This window comes from Desarmillaria tabescens (genome assembly GCF_030435595.1).
Source record: "Desarmillaria tabescens strain CCBAS 213 chromosome Unknown EV420scaffold_4, whole genome shotgun sequence".
Classification (NCBI taxonomy): Eukaryota; Fungi; Basidiomycota; class Agaricomycetes; order Agaricales; family Physalacriaceae; genus Desarmillaria; species Desarmillaria tabescens.
The window spans coordinates 1156154-1176043 of NW_026848303.1; the positions used below are offsets into that span (position 1 = coordinate 1156154).

General features: G+C 47.6%; 8 protein-coding genes across 8 annotated transcripts; 2 read left to right on the top strand and 6 right to left on the bottom strand.

Annotated features, from left to right (window-relative positions):
• Positions 1-88: 88 nt before the first annotated feature.
• Positions 89-2357, top strand: EV420DRAFT_1617507 (kinase-like domain-containing protein; the record flags this gene model as incomplete). The annotated part of the gene is made up of 12 exons (XM_060475246.1): positions 89-94; positions 129-180; positions 233-263; positions 338-448; positions 500-547; positions 741-771; positions 822-930; positions 1031-1272; positions 1326-1582; positions 1637-1811; positions 1870-2148; positions 2232-2357. The coding sequence occupies 12 exons, from the start codon at positions 89-91 to the stop codon at positions 2355-2357; spliced, it is 1467 nt and encodes a 488-aa protein (XP_060337009.1).
• A 483-nt stretch (positions 2358-2840) lies between these two features.
• On the bottom strand, positions 2841-4294 carry EV420DRAFT_1474966 (uncharacterized protein; the record flags this gene model as incomplete). Its single annotated transcript, XM_060469259.1, has 5 exons — positions 2841-3218; positions 3325-3628; positions 3685-3771; positions 3793-4204; positions 4252-4294. The coding sequence occupies 5 exons, from the start codon at positions 4292-4294 to the stop codon at positions 2841-2843; spliced, it is 1224 nt and encodes a 407-aa protein (XP_060337010.1).
• A 105-nt stretch (positions 4295-4399) lies between these two features.
• On the bottom strand, positions 4400-6285 carry EV420DRAFT_814572 (uncharacterized protein). The gene is made up of 3 exons (XM_060483569.1): positions 6085-6285; positions 5113-6029; positions 4400-5056 (listed from the first exon to the last, which is right to left on the bottom strand). Exons 1-3 carry the CDS (start codon positions 6131-6133, stop codon positions 4523-4525), a joined length of 1500 nt encoding a protein of 499 aa, XP_060337011.1. The 5' UTR covers positions 6134-6285; the 3' UTR covers positions 4400-4522.
• Positions 6286-7666: 1381 nt separating this feature from the next.
• EV420DRAFT_1617508 (uncharacterized protein) lies at positions 7667-9135 on the bottom strand (the record flags this gene model as incomplete). Its single annotated transcript, XM_060475247.1, has 5 exons — positions 7667-8053; positions 8108-8217; positions 8275-8811; positions 8863-8961; positions 9012-9135. The coding sequence occupies 5 exons, from the start codon at positions 9133-9135 to the stop codon at positions 7667-7669; spliced, it is 1257 nt and encodes a 418-aa protein (XP_060337012.1).
• Positions 9136-9658: 523 nt separating this feature from the next.
• EV420DRAFT_1510417 (glycoside hydrolase) lies at positions 9659-12964 on the top strand. Its single transcript, XM_060471506.1, has 19 exons — positions 9659-10113; positions 10161-10174; positions 10226-10300; positions 10353-10501; positions 10557-10936; positions 10992-11038; positions 11091-11125; positions 11191-11213; positions 11266-11307; positions 11365-11377; positions 11431-11632; positions 11684-11699; positions 11759-11772; positions 11827-11945; positions 12000-12104; positions 12155-12295; positions 12346-12449; positions 12508-12627; positions 12677-12964. The coding sequence occupies exons 1-19, from the start codon at positions 9847-9849 to the stop codon at positions 12938-12940; spliced, it is 2130 nt and encodes a 709-aa protein (XP_060337013.1). The 5' UTR covers positions 9659-9846; the 3' UTR covers positions 12941-12964.
• EV420DRAFT_1510434 (uncharacterized protein) lies at positions 12965-14304 on the bottom strand. The gene is made up of 8 exons (XM_060471507.1): positions 14071-14304; positions 13925-14010; positions 13750-13869; positions 13683-13693; positions 13568-13622; positions 13454-13515; positions 13373-13391; positions 12965-13325 (listed from the first exon to the last, which is right to left on the bottom strand). The coding sequence occupies exons 1-8, from the start codon at positions 14144-14146 to the stop codon at positions 13149-13151; spliced, it is 606 nt and encodes a 201-aa protein (XP_060337014.1). The 5' UTR covers positions 14147-14304; the 3' UTR covers positions 12965-13148.
• Positions 14305-15486: 1182 nt separating this feature from the next.
• EV420DRAFT_815032 (uncharacterized protein) lies at positions 15487-17780 on the bottom strand. The gene is made up of 15 exons (XM_060483570.1): positions 17515-17780; positions 17426-17459; positions 17354-17374; positions 17176-17296; positions 17092-17120; positions 17025-17038; positions 16940-16972; positions 16711-16770; positions 16598-16650; positions 16477-16546; positions 16216-16426; positions 16110-16158; positions 15981-16046; positions 15808-15926; positions 15487-15748 (listed from the first exon to the last, which is right to left on the bottom strand). The coding sequence occupies exons 1-15, from the start codon at positions 17573-17575 to the stop codon at positions 15745-15747; spliced, it is 945 nt and encodes a 314-aa protein (XP_060337015.1). The 5' UTR covers positions 17576-17780; the 3' UTR covers positions 15487-15744.
• Positions 17553-19756, bottom strand: EV420DRAFT_815243 (uncharacterized protein). The gene is made up of 5 exons (XM_060483571.1): positions 19492-19756; positions 19099-19438; positions 18824-19052; positions 18077-18766; positions 17553-18015 (listed from the first exon to the last, which is right to left on the bottom strand). The coding sequence occupies exons 1-5, from the start codon at positions 19586-19588 to the stop codon at positions 17986-17988; spliced, it is 1386 nt and encodes a 461-aa protein (XP_060337016.1). The 5' UTR covers positions 19589-19756; the 3' UTR covers positions 17553-17985.
• Positions 19757-19890: the final 134 nt, after the last annotated feature.

Here is a 19890-nt window from a genome sequence, read left to right on the forward strand (position 1 = left end):
TACCTTACGACGCGACACGAACATTCACAACGATAGACCGTGTTTAACCAGCAACGCAGTGGCATGGTGAATTCTTCTTTTTTGCGCGATGGCTGTGGATCTCATGCAAGCACCTTCTGCGATGACAGGATGCACACCACCAAGACCCAGAGGAGTTCTATGTTAAGCAGGACAGGATAGGTGCGCAGCTAAACTTTCTTTCTCGCCACCTTAGTAACCTTTGTTTCTTTAGGAAAGGGATCCTTTGGCGAGGTTTACAAAGGGTACGGTCTTCAATGGACTCCTATTGACTGCGGTTCAACCTACAGTCGTCTCCAGCTACGACAAACGGACCCAGAAGACCGGTGGCAATCAAGATAATTGATCTCGAAAGCGCAGAGGATGAGATTGAAGACATACAGCAGGAGATCCAAATACTCTCCCAGCTCGACTCGCCGCATGTCACAAAGTGCGTTCCGCCCGCTCAAGTGGTTGATTCCATCGTGTCAATGTCTCCTAGATACCACGGATCTTATCTAAAAGGATCTAATCTCTGGATTGTCATGGAGTATGTACAATCCTTTCTCTCTCTATTCACGTCGTGGAACGGACCTTCAACTCTGGGCCCGTTGGCAACTTTGAAGAAAATCGAAGAACGGGGGAAGCGATTTTCTTGAAATTTATTAACGGTGCTCACGAGGCGCCTGGGGATGCATTCCCATGTTGATCATTTGCTTGTATTAATCAATGTTCTGTGTCAGGTATTGTTCTGGAGGATCGTGTTCTGACCTGGTACATGTTCATCAGCTTCCTCTGACGATAATCTAACTTCCTTGTTTCAGATGAAACCGGGCGTATTCCGAGAAGAATATATTGCCATCATTGTGCGCGAACTTCTTCGAGGGTTAGAGTATCTTCATAGTGAGGGTAAACTCCATCGTGACATTAAAGGTACGCGAACGTCCTAATAGTTTCTACGACTACTTCTGAATTGTGCGATTTTTTCCTTTTATGAACTGTTCTCAATTACTACTACACACTGACCGTGTAGCTGCCAATATCCTTCTGTCCGCGGGTGGCGAAGTCAAACTCGCCGATTTTGGGGTTTCCGGTCAGCTGTCAGGAACGCTCTCCGCGAAGAAAAATACCTTCGTAGGTACGCCATACTGGATGTCCCCGGAAGTCATCAAGCAGAGTGGATATGACCACAAAGCGGACATCTGGAGTCTTGGTATCACCGCAATTGAATTAGCTAAGGGAGAACCACCCTATGCAGAGTTGCATCCGATGAAGGTACAACCTCAGTGCCCATGATGACACCCGTTCTTTCTTATCTCTCAATACAGGTCCTTTTCTTAATTCCAAAAAATCCACCGCCAATGTTGGAAGGCAATTTCTCCAAGCCGTTTCGGGAATTCGTTTCATTTTGTCTCCAGCGGGACCCTCAGCACCGGCCCTCTGCTCGTGACCTCTTGAAGCACAAGTTCGTTCGAATGGCGAAGAAAACTAGCTATCTGACAGAACTCATTGAGCGCCACGAACGATGGAGGGCTGATGGAGGTGGCCGCATGGATGACGAAGAACAAGATATGGTTCCTGATCTGTAAGTGTGGACTGCTTGTAGTTTACCCTTCTTCTGATGTGCTGCATTAATCAGGCCAACAAGCGGCGACCCCGAGGATCTGTGGGACTTCGGCACCGTTCGGCATGCAAGTGGACGCCCTGCCACCATAGGACGGGCAATACCCAACTCAGGCCCGCCTCTGACCTGGGAGAATGATGGCTCAGTACGGTCTGATGCTGAATCCTCTTTCAGCCGTAGGTCTGGGATCGTCGGACTCATCCAATCATACGTCTTCCACGCTCACGGTAACCGCCGCCGCCACAAAGCCACTTCCTAATACTCCTCATACGCAGCGTAAGTATGACCGGCAAGCTACCGTGCGTCACGCACCTCCGCCTCCACCGGAGAATGGATCCAAGTTGGCTCATCACCCTGTGCAACGCGAGCCCTCGGATGAATACGACGATGATCAAGATAGTCAATATGCATCTTATGCCAATAGTGAACCCGATGTGATAGAGGAGAAGCTGGCCCAGGCTCAGTTGGAGGATGACGTGCCGGATACGACCATGTTGGATTCTGTAATCTTACCGGCTATCGCTTCGGTTAGTCCGATGGATTTTTCTTGCATTATTATTACTAACTATATTTTCTGTGTAGCTGTTCCCCCGAGTAACCTTCCCAAGAGGCTCGAGTCGCTCTGAGTGCCCTCCAGCGAGCATTTACCCATGCAGAGAGAGTCATACCTGGAATGACGATGGAGCTCGTGAACGAGATCGTCGATTCCGTTGAGCATGTTGATGATGACAGATAATCTAATCGTAGTGCAGGTCTTTCTTTTCTCTTGCTAGCACCATCTTTTTTTCCACACCTACATCAATCTTGCAAACCTATAGCTAGCCCGGGCATATATAATTCGATCTGTACCTTGATATCGTGAGGGACAATGTATGTACAAACAAAATATATACGATCAGACCTCGTTGCCGTCGGGTTCAGAGACGTCATGTTGAGCGATCTCTAATAAGGGAAGCAAACAAAGATATAGACAGTTGTGTTAATGGCATAGTGACGCAGTCAGGGCCTGACATTCAATCATGAAAAGTTGAGTCCACGAGATGGCCTAAGTGAACCTATTCCTTCCATCATGTTCACTGCATCACAACTTCAGATTCAAGAACTTCCTTCGGCAATGTAAAACCGCCTTTGCATCTTGAATAACTTTTCACCGAAGTCGCAGCCCCTCTGAGTATGCCGCATCTTTGCCTCGAAATTTTGAAACACAACTGCCCGCGTCTCATGGTCTCCTGGTGAGCCCAAGCAAAGCACAGAACCCGTAGTATCGCTTTGGTTGCTTTGATCTCCACAGTAAACAGCGAGAAATGGCGCTGGCTCCAGGTTCGGGTTTCCAAGTATACTGTGTGGCTACCGCCTGTACCAGGACCGGTTGTTCTACCGCCTGCGCATCTAAACAATACCTTGCTGTAAAAAGAGGACATCCAGGACGAAGTGCAGCATCGAATATAGGCTCAAAGCCGGTGATGATTGGCAGCCCTGGAGGAACCGTAACTGGCGGTAGTGCTACGTCTGTTATGAGCGATAAATCATGCCGATATCCAAAGGGATACAAAAACACTAAGGAAGGTGAGTCATAGCATTTGGTTATTTTGCCGACCTATTGTTTTGAAAGATTTAGCGCGCATGAGGACAGAGCGATGAAGCTTGCCTTCTGACTTCCTGCGTATACTTCCTTTCCTAGCGGAGAGGTATCTCCTACTAACCAAGTCAATGCCCAAGATACTGATGGCCAACCGCATAGTGTACGGGACGCCCTTGTCGACGCGACGTAAAATTTGATCGTTGTAAATATCTCGTGTGTTAAGTCGAATAGTATTTTTCGCATCGGCACATTTGTCAGTGGATAGTACGTGACCACGCCGCGTGGTGCGTAAACGAAGGAATGCGTGCTGGTCGTTATCGCATCCGATATGATATGAGTCTTGTCTGGTCCAAATCGCCCTCGGATCCGAAGTCAAGTCGACCCAATTTGTTTTGTGCTGGCAGTATTGGAATGTCGTCGAGTACCTTCGTGAAACCCAAAAGGTGTCTTATCCACGGAAGGTTCAATATCCTCAACGGACTCAATTTGAGCGCGCAATCCCCCTATTTTGCTTGACCATCCATATGTTGTAACCTCCAGACGGTCGGTCGACTGGTGTACGAGGAGACTAATGACACCGCACACATACATTCGGACTCCAATCATGTTCGGCCAATATCCTCTGATGTCGTCGTCTGAGAGTGGGACACGGGGGTTAACGTTCAGATTTCGCAGCAGTGGATCGTCTATGTAACGATAGTAACTCGAGCGCCCTATCGACAGCGTGCCATCCCCCAATGGCGGCGGGATGTATTCGAAAGGATGAACCTCTCGACCTGCGACAGAAAGACTGTTCAGCAAGAAAGCATTCCTTTGTGCAAATGCAGGGTGAACGATCCACACAGACTCGCTGAGACTCGACGGGTTGCAGTAGACGAAGACAAAGTCTGCATCTTTGAAAGCGGAGTGGTAACTCCTGATATACCGCTCATTTTCGTCGGTAACATGCTTGACATTTTCAGCAATATGTTGCTTGACTTCATCAACCTCCTCAGGAAGCCCTGTTGCGGAATATTTTCAGTCCAAACTTGTGAAATACAAAACTTACGAGGGACCAACAGCCAATCCTTATGAACGCTCCCTCTAGACATAACGAAGTAGAGTAGTAGTTGCAATCAATGTTCGTCATGTGTGACCGGCAGGCAAAACCCCGGGTAATTCCGGGCAGTTATAGGAGTTCGTGAATAGTCCTCCCCATAACCTACCATGGGCTCCAAGTTATTGCTAAGGGCTGTATTATGTACATGGTATAGCGACGATAGTATCGTGATGAGGCGTGTTGATTCCACGAGAACAATGGAATGGGCTCTTTTCGTTTATCATGTTCTCAGTCGTTGCATCACAACCTCAGATTCAAGAACTTCCTTTGGCAATGCAAAACCGCCCTTGTATTTTGAATAACTTTTCACCGAAGTCGTGGCCATTTGAGTATGCCGAATCTTTGCCTCGAAATTTTGAAACACAACTGCCCGCGTCTCATGGTCTCCTGGTGAACCCAAGCAGAGCACAGAACCCGTAGTATCGCTTTGATTGCTTGATCTCCACAGTAAGCAGCGAGAAATGGCACTGGATCCAGGTTCGGGCTCCCAAGTATACTGTGTGGCTACCGCCTGCACCGGAACCGGTTGTTCTGCCGTCTGCGTATCTAAGCAATATCTTGCTGTAAAAAGGGGACATCCAGGACGAAGCGCGGCGTCGAATGTAGGTTCAAAGCCGGTGATGATTGGCAGCCCTGGAGGCACCGTAACTTGTGGTAGTGCTGCATCTGTGATCAGCGACAAATCATGTCGATATCCGAAAGGATACATAAACACAAAGGAGGGAAAGTCGTAGCATTTGGTTATTTTGCCAACCTGTATTTCGTGCGATTTAGTGCATGCTGGGAGGAAAGTGCGATGACAAGACTTGCCTTCCGACTTCCCATGCGTACCTCTTTTTCAAGGGGAGAAGTGTCGCCTACTACTCGAGTCAAGGCCCGGAATACGGGAGGCGAATCACATAGTGTACGGTAAGTCTTTGTTGCCGCGATGCGATATTTGACCAGCATGATTATGTCGTGTACTATGTCAAACAGAATCTCTCGTATAGGAACATCCGTGAGTGAAGAGTGCATAGACATGCCGCATGGTGTGTAAACGAAGGAATGCGTGTTAGTCGTTATCGCATCCGATACAGTGCTCTTGTCTGGCCCAAATCGACCTCGAATCCGAAGCCCAGTCGACCCAATTTGTTTTGTGCCAGTCTGTGAATATCGCCGAGTACCATCCTGCAGTCCGTAAGGCGTCCTGTCAACCGAAGGCTCGATAGCTTGGACGGATTCAATTTGAGCACGCAATCCCCCTATTGTCCATGACCATCCATACGCTGCAACCTGTCGCCAGTCGGCCCACTGGTGCAGAAGGAGACTAATAACACCGCACACGTACATTCGGACTCCAATTATGTTGGGCCACCACTGTCTCAAAACCGATAAATCATCGTCTGATAGTGGGACACGGGGATTCAGACTTTTGCCTCGCAGTGGATCTTCTATGTGACGCGGGTAGATCACCATCCGTGGTGGCCACGGCGGGATGTATTCAAAAGGATGAACTTCTCGACCTGCGACGGAGAGATTGTCCAGCAGGAAAGCGTTCGTTTGTGCAATTGTAGGGTGAATCATCCACACAGACTCGTTGATACTCGATGGGTTGCAGTAGACAATGACGGAGTTCGCATCTTCGAAGGCAGGATGATAACTCCTGATATACTGCTCATTTTCTTCTGTGACGTGTTCAATATTTTCAGCGATATGTCGTTTAGTTTCATGCGGTTCCTCAGGAAGACCTATCCCATTATGATTTGAATATTTCAGTTCGAACTTGCGAAATATAGCACCTACGAGTGATCAGTAGGCAATCTTGGCTGATAAGAACCTTCTTGATAGGCATAGCCAATTATCGCGGAATACTCAGTAGTAGTGGTTGTGAAAGCTGTTTCAAAATGGGATCTCCCGTTTTGGAAAGTCTTGCTACAGAAATGGAGACTATTCCTGCGGGGCACGTAGAATTTTGCGAGCACACTTGCGAGCGTGCGTTGGCGTTCTCTCGCATGCGTTGTCACACTTGCGTTTGCGTTTGCGAGCGTGACAAGGAACTGTCTCGGAATTTCTTATCTAAAAATAGTGGCAGACGTTAGCCAGTGTTTCTAGATGAAGATGATATAATACCCTTTGCCGACGATTACAACGTTGAAGGTTCTTTTGAGGTAATCCTCCCTCAAAGTTCAAAGTCCAAAATCAAGAGCCAAAACATCGAGTTCCAGAGTAATTATTCAACTCGAGATTCTAGTAGATCAATAATACATTCCAGATGTGTCCAGATGTAGAGTATAATCCGAAGAAAATTGAGGTACAATGCGGACAGACTCACAGGAAGGAGTTCAAGACTGCCCAAAGAAGAGAACCCAAACAGTGGTCGTGGGCCAGAGAAGGTTAAGTTCAATACAGTAAGCATCATAAAAATATCAAAAGAACCAAGATATAATGACAGGAAGCACATGCCGCAGAAATATGAGAAGCGACCAACAGTTAAGACGGTTCAACTCGAGTCGAACGCAAATGTTACACGATGTCACACATCCATCACACTTGCGAGTCAACTGCGAGCCGCTACCGCTCGCATGCGTTTAATTTCCAATCGCATGCGTTATTTTGGAGAACACATGCGTGCATCTTCTTAAGGCTTGCGTTCGACTTTGGGATGCATGCGTGACATCTTTGTGAGATACGTAAGCAAGGTTTATTCATTTGAGAACCTGTTCATCCTGCCAAGTTCAAAAAAAGGTCAGATCTCATAGTCATTTCGAAGTGAAATATCGCTGTGATGGAGGGAGCTTTTTTTGTAGTGAACACAGATACCTTTCTAGCATTAAAATATTATTCAACGGCTTCCCTGAGTCATAGTAAGTGACATTAACCTGGTGGGACATATCCAGGAACTCGGAAAGAGTAAGTAAATGTTCAAGATAAGACACACTTTACTAATGACTTTAAAACAGAACTAAGTATTTGTATGAAACACAAACAAAGGTATCCATATGCGCGCAAATGCATGCAATTTAAACGCAAGCGAACGCAGTTCAAGTTGAGTTGAACGCAAATGAACGCAGTTGAACGCAAGCTCGCAAGTGTCGCTCGCAAAATTCTCCTGGCCCATTCCTGCGCCGAGTTACAATCTCGTCAGTCGTTTAGAATAGCTCTACATAATGCGCTCAATAGTCCCACCTCCCGCCTCTTATCGCCATCCCCTCCAATGTTATTATCACTATCGTTGTTAATACGATCACAAGATAACCCTTCCCAGGACTCGGAGAAGAAAGCTGGGCAGATGTTCCGACCTCTATGGTACGCCGAAGGACATATTGGCCCGTGACAAGGGCAGTAATGGCAGGAAAAGCTACCCCCTATATCCCAGACAGCAAGTTCACGATGTGACACCGGGCGTTGGTGTAAGCGGATCTCTACCAGATATCAGGGCTGGGAGGGCGGTGCGAATGAACTCAGTCATGAATGGAGCCTTCGATGTGGGGGGTTCGGGATTCTGCGTGCCTTGCGGTGTGACATCTCCATCTATCTCGGTCTCGTGTTCGACCCGTCTTGATGGACGCGCCTCGATAGCAGCTGCAATGTCCTGGAATACTTGTTCTCCAGTCCAGGACCCAACGATATTCTCGACCTCATCGAAGCTACGGCTTTTGACAATGGCTTCCCGTAAGGCATGTTCCTGCTTCTTGGTGTAGTTGACGTGGTGGCCTTTAAATTGAGAAACACAAAATTTTGTCAGGCTCCAATGGTTATTAAGGTATCGCGACTGGAAAATATATCAGAATACACCGGATACACTAAAAGGATTCAAAAAACCTACAAGACGAAGGTAATCCGGGACCAAGGTCTGTTCCACGTCAGTTAATGGAGTATTCGAGAAACATGTGGGGTTAGCTTCTGCGGCTCGTGCAATCATCACTGAGTGAGCACCTGAAACAAAAACGACACTCGATTTAGATCCTCTACGAGCATGAAAAGCTGACGAACCTGTAGTTTCTCTTACTCTCTTTGCATCTTCAGCGCTAAGGCAATCGCCGTTCTCTATGACTGCAATGCCTTTACCCAATCCCTCAACAAAATTAACAATTTCCTTCAGCCTTTCAATCAGAGCCGCGTCCCTATCCCTCATATTCCTCGTCCGGCAATGAACCGTCAGCGCGGAAACACCAGTGTTAACTATCCGTTCCACCAACTTCAGCGTCTCTTCTTGAGAAGGCAATAGGCGGATTTTGGCGGAGACTGTGATTTCCGGGGGCATAACGGTCCGCAGTGCCGTTAATATCGAGCATAGGAGATCAGGGTTGGTGAGGAGAGCGGCTCCCATTCCGGCGTGGGTGGAGAATGGCTTGGGGCATCCACAGTTGAGGTCTATACCGGAAACATCGTTCATGACAGTCTGGGCTGCCTTGACAGCATATTCAGGGTCCGATGATCCAATCTGGTAGATCAAGTAGGGCTTTTCGATTGGGTGGGTGGAGAAAATAGCCTTGGATTTCCCGTCGTACGTTATAACGCCAGTGACAGCTGAAAATAATTTCAAGAAGGAAGTAAGAAGCATAGAGAGGTGGTACATACGATCAACGTTTCTTGTCGCATGAAGAATAGCTTTGTCCACGGTTTCTGGTCCCCATACTAAAGTAGCACCATGCTTCAGCGCAAATAAACGGGTAGGAACTGTGATAAAAGGTAAGTATATCCTCGAAACCATTGTCAAGTGAACATACGAGCACCAGAGCGCACCATTGGTGCCAGAAAAATGCCATTCTTGAAGTCATCGGATGTCAAATGCTCTATTTTAGCGCGTTTTGCATTTCTAGGCGGAGAAGTGGAATGAGCTCGTCGTGACATGTTGAAGACGATGCGGCAAACGCTCGTCCTTTTTTTCATCAAGGAGGGAGAGAGCAAGAGTCAAATATTATTTGGCATTAGTCAACACTTGCACAGCCACTCGTCGGATTAGTGTTGCCGCGGCTCAGCTTATCTCGGCTTAACGCCGAAGTCGGTTTTGAGCCGCCGAGGATAGAAGGGTACTGGAGGAACAAGAACACAGTTTCGGTTAATACCAATAAGTCTCCTGAGTGAATGAAAACATCAAAACGCCTGTCATTTTGCACGTTGGTGCAGTCAGAGCAAACGGCTCAAAACCGACTTCGGCGTTAAGCCGAGATAAGCTGAGCCGCGGCAACACTACATCGGATCATGGACCGTATATCCGGCCAACTTCGGTAACTTGCGATTCGACCACCATCATGAAAAGTCGCACTTCGTGAATAGCAGCGCTACGCTCCTCTTTCCGCCAATTCTGGCTGAGATATGGTAAATCCTTAATTTGACTTGGGCTGTTGTCCAGCTGGTGAACTCAGCCAGGGCAGTGTTCTTTGTCAACACCAAGCTTCTTTTTCTTGGCAAGGACACTGGCGTCCAGTCCTCACTTCAGGGCATCTAAGAAGACGATGTTTTCTTCAAAATACGGTCCGGAGAAGCCCCAGAGGCTTTCAGTGATCTTCTGGGTGCTCAGCTGTTCGGGACTTGGGCGAACTATCACCAATATCTGCGGTCATGAGATTGATTTTATTTGATCATAGAAGTCCCATATTACTTCGAGCGGTCCGTGTCCAATGTCGCTGTGTTTATAATGAGAAGTCTTTCCATCACTTCAGAGGTCATCCAAACGCTCGCAACATGTATCTGGCCAGCCTAACGCTTGTCGTACTCTCTGCTCTCCCGGCTCTATCTACTTTGGTTGCTCCTAATGCTCTTGATCTGACGATTACGACGAACCTTGTCCACAAAATTCCATCAACACTATACGGATACATGTGGGAAGTAAGTCATATTCATTCATCACCTCTACTCATCTACATCTCGTGCAGGATATAAACCACAGGTCTGTTCCGCCATCAGTCTTTCAAGTTCCTGTCTGATATACGCCTATTAGTGGGGACGGTGGTCTGTACGGTGAACTGCTGCAGAATAGGGCATTCCAAGGCGTTATCCCGGGTACCCTAAATGCGTCAGCGCATCCGACCTCCGGACCATCGTATTTATAATTGAATGATCTCCAGGTTAAATGCATGGCAGCCATATAACGGTGCACGGTTGTCGGTCACTTCCAAAACCGACGGCGTATCATCTTCTCTACCGAATAGTCTGCAAGTCCAGATACCCAAAGTAGTTTTCGGAGATATTGGGTTCGAAAATACTGGCTATTGGGGTAGGTTCGCTTGTCACCGATCGTCTCGTATACTTAGCTTACAATCGTCTGCAAGGTATCAAGGTCCAAGCAGGATGGACTTATAAAGGATCCTTCTATGTGAAGTCAAGCACTTTCACCAGGTCATTAACAGTGGCCTTGAAGTCTGTTCAAGGCACAATATATGCGTCAAAAACATTGGGCGGAGTATCCTCGGAATGGCAGAAGCTTACTTTTGAATTACAGCCTGATGTCTCTGCCCCGAGTGATGACAACGTATTCAGTGTTGTCCTCAATGGAAGCGAAGCCGCAGGGCAAACGATATTCTTTGGCCTGTTCTCGCTGTTCCCGCCGACTTTTAGAGGGCGTGAAAACGGTATGCGAATTGACTTGGCGGAGGCCATGGCTGCCACCCATCCCTCTGTTTGGAGGTTTCCAGGAGGCAATAATCTTGAAGTACGCCATTAAGATGCGGCCAGCTCTGAGTGTTGTGCTGATGGATCATGTTCAGGGAGCAAGCTTTGATACACGTTGGAAATGGAACGAGACGCTAGGACCGTTAGTATCAGATCTGATACTTTCCCTTCTTCGGTGCTGATATCGCCTTTAGTCTTGAAGAACGTCCTGGTCGCATTGGCGATTGGGGTATGTGCAACTTCTCGTGTCTGATACGATAGTATTAATTAATCCTGCTAATGTGCATTCCACAGGTTATCCCAATACGGATGGACTGGTAGGCAGAGCCGTTCGTGGTACATCAAATCGAGTTAAGCATTGGCAATCAGGGTCTCCTGGAGTACTTGAACTGGGCCGAGGACCTCGGTGCAGTAAGAGTTTTACTGAGGGTTATACTGTCGGTTGCACTGACCTCTTATCTGCTACAGGAGCCCATCCTTGGTGCGTAGTATCGGTGTGATATAATGATTTCAGTTTAATGGCCTGTTTCGAAGGCATCTGGAGCGGCATCTCAATATCTAATTACTCTGATCTTTCAACCTGGCCGATCGTACCTGAAGAGGACCTTCAACCATACATAGATGATGTTTTGAACGAGCTTGAATTCATTGTTGGCGACGCAGAGACGACTGTGTGGGGAAAGTTCCGAGCTAGCCTAGGGAGGACGGAGCCTTACCAGCTCCGATTGATTGAAGTGTACGTGGTTTCTCCGCTCGGTTTCTATATCGTGCTGAATAACATTTCCAGAGGAAACGAGGACCAGGTAGGGAATTCCATGAACCTTGTATTGCTAACCACCTCATTTGATGTCACGTTCCGTAGTTCCAACCAGAATCGTGTGTTTTGTCGATTGATGCCCAAATACCTGCTCACGCAATTTTTACTCCCAGATACGCTGGATACCGCTGGAATTCGTTTGTCTCCGCTATAGAAGAACGATATCCCGGACAATTTGAATTCATTGCGACGACGTATCCTTCGACAGAACTCAATCCGGCGTATCTCAAGAGTGAGTTAACATTGCTATGCGATGTCCCAAACTTTGACAAACATAACCCCCAAGTTGATTTCCACGAATACGCCGACCCGAGTTGGTTCACAACCCATGCTTTCATGTTTGATGACTACCCGCGTAACGGCACCAAATATTTTATTGGAGAGTATGCTGGTGCGTTGAGTGCCTACGCCGTGTCTTCGTTTCCGGTAACAAGGAACCAGTTACTTCGACAAATAGTTCCGACTTCCTAGGCACTATTCCCAATGGCCGCTTACCCTACCCCAGTCTTCGAGGCGCTGTTGCAGAAGCAGCTTTTATGACTGGACTAGAACGCAACTGTGATGTTGTCTTTGCCAGTGCTTGTACGCAAGTTTTAGCCTTCTCGAGACTGCGGCCTCACTCGGATGTTCAGATGCACCATCATTACAGCACATTAGGAACTATCAATGGACGCCAGACATCTTGACATATGACTCAAGCCGCGTCGTCAAGTCTACGTCTTACTATGTGCAACAGGTAGGTTATTATTCGGCATTCTGTCATCGGTGTTGCTCTTAATTATCGGTACATATAGATGTTCAGCGTCAACCGAGGAACGCATGTTTTAGAGACATCTCCCGCGTCAACTAACGAAACAGAACCCTTGTTCTGGGTGGCAAGCTACAACAACGAAACCCAAGTTGTCTTCTTGAAGGTATGAAGTCCACATAGCTTCTTTTCTGATCTTAGCAATTTTCTTGAAGGTCGCGAATGCGGGTACCACTGACTTGGTGGCTCATGTCTACTTGGATTTCTCCTTTACGTTATTCGGTACCGCGATTTCCATCAGCACTCCCGCTTTAAGCCCCATTAGTGGACAGTTCGATACAGCGAATACCCTCGATGAGCCTGATCTTATTATACCCGTTGCTTCGAGTTTTGCCATACCCGAACTGGGGAGATTCAACTATACCTTCCCAGCTATGAGTGTAGCCGTTGTCTCTCTACAGGCATCCGATGGACTTTGATCGAGAGTCGTTCCTGATGATCGAACGATCGAAAGAAGGTCCAGTTCATTTTATAGAATATGAATGATGATGTATGTACTATATACTATAAGTATGTACATGAGTTGACCACGAAATATTCTGACCATGTACAAACGGTTTGGCTCGGAAAAATCTTGACCGATGGCCTCTTTGTAAGTACATAAGTAGATAAAAAAATACTGACAACTTAGGACAACATAAGGTTGCCAAGCGTCGAGAGTGAACCGTCGTTGTTGTAGAGGCACGATCCGGTGCCGACGTAAGAAGCAGCACTTGGGTCGGAGGAGGACAAGAGTGAGGGTGATGTTGCAACGAAGGGGAAGTACAAGATGACGTAGTCTTGAGAGTCAAGCCAAGAGAATGCCTGTCATACGTTTAGCTATACCTCTTGTACAATCGCGGTCTGCTTACTTGAGTGAAGAATGACACCCTTGAGAGAAGAGCAGAAAAGAAGTCAATCGCTTAGGAGAAATCCAGATGACTGTGCCTTACTGAGCAGACGCTCCACCGGACGGGTTCGTTAGAGCGAATTCGGTGATAACGATGCCGTAGCTCTGGGGATGTACCGTAAGTCGCTTATTTGCATGATAACCGATAAGGACTAACGGGGAACTTCGCGCGGGCCTTCTGGACGTAGCTCTGGAAATCAGAAAAGCTCGTGCTGTAGGGTTCGTGCTGCGTGAGAGCATGCCCGACGACACGATTAACGAAATCAACTCACCCATACCAATGCTAACGTAAGCTTCAATTTAGATCGAAGAATGCGGAAACGAGAGTTCCAAACATACCAGGTTAATGTAATCAGCATAACACCGACCAGCACAGGCGCTAATCATCTGCGCAAGCCAATCTAGACCTTGACCAGAAGAGGAACTAGAGGTAACCGCGGGAAAGGCCTTCTTAATGGACTAAATTGCGCAGTTAACCTCTGGTTTCCAAGAACGTGTGAAATTATACACTCACCAGCGGGTTGATATAGGTAATGTACCAAGCCGCAGCATCACTTGCACTGATCCCGGAAACGTCAGGTTCGTTCAGGGAGAATACGGCTAATGTCGAAGGGATCTTAGACGGCAGTGCGAGCAATTCCAGCAACTAAAAGGACGTACTAGCCCAGCCTTGAGCGGCATGTCGGGCAGACAGTTGCGCGATGGGGCTTGAATCACAATCCATGCAACGCTGCATGCCGATAAATCCCAACCCGCCGTTACCATTGGTGGAAGGGGGGGCGTAAGTTTCCCAATCATAGCTATGTACGATGTGAGATTATTGAAAGCAAGGAGTAAAATTTGACGGACATTGCGACAACCTGCATGAAATGATTAGATAGGGTTGAAGCAACGCCAAAAATTGTGGTCATAAACTCGCCTTCCCGTTCCCGGTGTTGAACTTTCCAGGATTTCTGTGAAAGATAATGAAGTTTAGGGACATGTAGAGGGCATTGTTAACCGTACAAGGGGCTGTTGTCTGTCGACGAAGGAGAAGGCTGTCAGGCATATTTCGATGGACTAGAAATTTAACGTACAGTAGGGCCATGCTAGGCCGCGTTTTCCAGCATGAACTGCGGAAACGAAGAGTGCGATGGACGACAGAGTAAAGAGCATGATGGGTATTTGTTAAAAAGAGTGGTAGAGAAAGCTTCGATGTGGTCGTTGAACGAATGGAGGGAAGCTGGAGAGGTAATGTGTTGGGTTGCGAGTATTTAAGCTATGAGAGAAGCTGCAACGGCATCATGCACCTTGCGGTCCAGATAAAGATATCATTATCGGGTAATCAATGGACGTCGCTACAGGGAATAAGGCGAATGCGAAGTGGCGTAGCTCGTTGACCAATGACGGGAGCAATCATGCGATCGGGATGTCCTAATGAGTCGAAGTGCAAGAACTCCTGGGTATAGCCAGTATTTCCCGAGAGCTCGACCAGTCAGTTGACCCGAGATCAGAGGGAATCCTGTCGGGTACGCAGCCGACAGAGGAAATCCTGTTTGAGGACCTTATGGTCATACACGCCCGTGATTGAATTGATGGGTGGAGTGGCACGCTCGTCGAGGCTGTTGCTACGCAAGAATACAGCACTTAAGTTGCCCGGAACGGTGAAACGATATAGACTCGAATGTCCGCATGGACAAAAAATGATTAGATCTTTTCCTTCCGTTTCATCCTCGGGCTGATAGATACTGCCATAGGGTAGCAAAAATGCTCTTTCTAGGTCTCTTCTGATTCTGGTCCGCGATGAAATAATGAAAAGGAAGGGTCTCAGGCACTGATCGAATCATTGACAACCGGGGCTTCGGTAAAAGAAAGGCTATATGGAGCGGTATGAAACTGAGGCCGTGGAAAGATCCGCTTACTGGAGATACTTGGGTGGGTCTATGCTGCAGCAAAGCCACACATAGGCGCTTTGATGTATCGATCTGCTCCTGTATTAGCCGAGCTAGGCGGGTGAATGTGATCATGAAAGTTGCTCCAAAGATGCTACGGCCATAAGCCAGCGACGCAATCGGGTGTCGTATAATTGGATCTTACATGGGCAGTGATTGATTTATCTGCAGCATCATTAGGCTAGCGACAACCCAACGACGTGTGATAGATCCTTCCGTTGAATTAGAGCTAATAACCTCGCCACTGTCGCAGGCATGGGTAAAAAAAAGACGAGGTATCTAGCTTCGTGAAGGCAGGACTTCGGAAGCGACGAACAGTAACATATGAATTTTCAACGTGTGAAAAAGATGTTTCAGAAAAGGATACCCTGGGCCGGAGAAACCGCACTGGCGGGTTATACAATCATCTGCATTCCCAAGGATTCATTCAGCCAGAAGATACAGGAGCTATGAGGTTGTTACTTACACGCCCACAACCTCGTTAAAGTCCCTCGTGATATTCCGTAGTTCCATGGTATCATAATCATCGACATCCCCAGTCACCGTCTCCCTTCTAAATCGTATCTCAGTGGTTACCTCCGAAAGCTGTGATTCCTGCTCAAACAAGGACATGTAATGAGCCCGGCGAACAGATATTACTAGTCTGTTGGCAAAGAGAGAGGAGATGACGAAGGCAAAGGCTGTCCCAAATTCATTGAGAGTAATCTGAGAAGAGCATAGTCAGTGACAGTATTCCTAAGGCCGAGTATACCGGAATGGCCAGCGCACGCGATTCCTAATCCAGAATATGAGATTCGTCAAGTATATCCCGAAAAGCCTATGATGCACGTAAGGAAAATATAATAATAAAACACAAGTAGCAGGCCCTACTTACACAAGGAAATAAATAACGGAATCGCGTGTTAATTTCCGCATCAAGTCACTGCCTGACGCAGATGGCCGATGTAGCCATGCTTGTCGGAGTGCAAGAGAGAGTAAGATGCTCTCGATTATTAAGACAGCGACCCAGTAATACACGATCCAGTGGTGGTCCGGAGGATCCGCGTCAGCGCACATGAACAAACCGGGGATTGGCTCATTTGTGCCTATACAATGCTCATAAGTACTCCTTCAGCGACACCAAGTCAATCCACACCTATTGTTCCGGATCCTGGCAGGCCGAATATGAGACCCATTGTTAAGCATTCTAGCACGGTCATTACGACCTAGAAGATGTCAAGAACACGTGTGAAACAGAAGATAAAAATGAATCATACAAATAATCCGAGTATCTTGCAAGAATTTCCGTACATTGCATACAGCCGTAGCTCTAAGATAACTAGAATGCTTCGTTGAGTCCATGGAGATAAATCCAGGTATTTCTGTTTACCATGGGAAGTAATGACTTGTAAGCTAGCACCGGTATTCTGCCAATAGAAGAATGTAGAACCTAGACGGGCCGGCTTCGGATCAAAAGAACTGATGGAATATTAAAATGATGGGACTCGCATCTGGGGAGACACCGGATCACGGTAAGGCCTTGTGCCATCGTAGTTAGCAAGGAGATACGTACAGCTGCAAAGAAATCAGTAGGCCGCAGAAATCCCTTTGGAATCGACTGACATTCAAAGAAGGATACAAATAGAGATAAACTGATAACAAAATTCAAATATTCGGCGGATTCAGGACCACAAATGCACGTACTAACAGCATTTGACCTGCACGTGGGTCTGTACTCAGCCATGGCCTCTTGACTGTCGGGAATACGCACACATTAAAGGCAACGCCGTAATATCGGCTCTGCATTCCCCAACGGTGAGAATGCGAAATATTCGGAGATGAACAATTACAGTACCCATAAAAATAATATCTTCACCAGAGACCATCGTCGTTGCTGTAGAATACGAACGAGTGAGTAAGGGCAGAACGCCGGACCAGTTTGAGACCGAAGATTTCTGTACCCAGAAGAAATCAACCTGATCAATAGAATCCGTTCAATAAGCGATCCCTTTGATGGTTAATGAATGACATGCCTCCGCTTCGAAGCTGGAGAACTGTGCGGAGAATTTTTCATTTACCAACATGGAATGGTGCAGGGTCCTTACAGTATTCGTATACGATCAGTGCAGGCACATGCAACTGATATGAAGCACCGTTAGCACAGGAATCCCTGATATAGAGAAGCATGTCCTACCATAAGCATTCTGCTCTGCTCTCGCCTCCACCCAATACTCTGCACCATCAAAAGATGGCATTCCAGAGAAAGGAGGCTGCAAGAAGGGAATTAAGAGTGTTTAGCAACGCATATTGAGCAATAAGTTGGTATCCAACAGCAAGGTGCGTCGACCCTTAGGTACCTGGGAAAGGTTATGAGTGTAATAACAGTAAGCATTGTTTACCCCCCCTCAATGATGCGCTTGCCGGCATCAGAATAATTGGCCTTTACCCGAGGCTAAAAGCGCGGCTGACTATCGGCATGTAGCTGCGAAAGAGCGGCGCTTGCTCTCATTCCCGACAGAAAGGAGGATCGGCGTTTACTTCACAGCCAATAATCATCAGCACACAATATGAATAGCATTACAATCGGCCAGCATGGCCGCGGGCAAAATGTGATATACTTATTCAATAGAATTCTACCATGCGCGTCAGCCTGTCTGATTCTTCCTTATCTTGTTCTAAACATCTGTCCAAGCAGCTAAAGGGAAAAAATACCGATCAATCGATTATGACCACCGGAGGCACCAGTTGGAACGTACCTTGTTCACAGAGAGGTACTTGACCTTGAGCTCTTTGCCAAAGACATTGTCTGCCAACTTCGAAGATGCAAATAATCCCCTAGCAGAGTCCCAATCTAAGGGCAAGCGATTCGTGATACCATGTGCCTCGCGCTCTTCCGCACTCATTTGTGCAGCAGTCAGCGGTCCAGGGCAATCTATTAGGGTCAACGCCTCCTGACTCAAGATCGCAGTCGTTCCAGACGCCAAAACAAGAGCCAGAGCGAGGTATGGATTGCAGGTGCCATCGAGGAAACGAAGCTCAAAGTTGCGCGAAGATGGCGATTTGGGGTTGGTCAACCTGATAGGCGCCTCGCGGTTTTCTGTACCCCAGCAAACGTAAGTTCCTCCAGACCAAACGCCATCAACGACGCGCTTGTATGATGCTGGAGTTGGAAGAGTGACAGCAGCCATGGAGGGCATTTCCTTCAGAATTCCGGCAATGAAGGAAGACTCGGCGGGGGAAAGCGCATTAGCGGTCTTTTTGGGCCCATTGATAGGGTGGACGGAGACATGAACGTGGGCAGAACTGCCCGTACTGTTCATATAGACACGAGGGGCAAATGTAGCTCGGAGTCCGTGCTTTGCAGCCACGTTGATGATAGTTTCGCGGGTATAGACGAGCGCATCAGCGGCCTCCAACGGCTGCAAGGGTCCAGTGACAACCTCGTACTGGCATAGTGATTATGGTCAGGTATTACTCGGATCAATAACCGCGGAGGTACAAACCTGACCAGGCGCCGCTTCAGGGTGGTACATCGTAACATCGACTCCAGCCTTGATCAGAGAATCTGAAATTTCACGAAGGACTTTGGTCTCGACACATCCAGAGGGAAGGCCACCAGAGGCACTCCAATGATGATAGTTGACAGCTTCAACAGGTTTCGTCGACTTCAAGAGGATAAATTCGGTTTCAAACCCGACAAGGAACTCGACGGCGGCGTCTTTCCTGGCTTGTCTGCGGGGAATGAGATTACGGCAGGTGTCAACAGATGATTACTTACTCAACGACACGGCGCAGGGTGCCCCGAGGACAGACACTGACTTCGACGGTAGGTTGACCATCTGCACCGGTAACGGGGGCCTTTTCCTGGAACCAGCCCATAACGCTAGCCGTTCCTTCCTCATACGGGCAGAGCCTCAAGGTAGAAAGGTCAATCACGTAAAGATATTCACCCATAGGTATAAACTCGTCCGCCATGTTCAGATATACCAGGCCGAAGGCAGCCTTAGCCGTGGCGACGCCGGGTCGCCGGGATTTGAGCATTTTGAGGAAGTAAGCGATGGGGATAACCCTGTATCTGATAACGCTGGTAAGGTCGATCCATGTTAGACGAACATAGGCTTGATGAGACCCGATTAGGCTGGAGTTCCCTAGGATTAAGCATGGCTCTTACCTATGCCTAAGTATTCTAGATCTTCAGCCTTGAGGGCCGTCGCAGCGGACACGGTGGATGGGGCATATTCGACGCCGTGACTGTAGTCGAGAGACATGATGGTGGTTCAGCTTGAAAAAAACGAAATCAGCTCACTGGTGATGGTATTGGACAGGACGCCACTTCTATTCGTACTTACGTAATCTCCCCATTGATCGCAGAGAAATAAACGGACTCAACCGACGACGATTGGCGCGGCGACCATGAATCGCGTCGAGGAATTGACTGTTATTTTGGTTACTCAAAATTATTTTATTTGAAAATTATCAGTCTGCATATGTATTTGCGACGGTCTGTTGCCTTCTCAGGGACATCGATCAGAATAAATATCAAAAATCCGTCCTCCTCAGGTCAATGAAG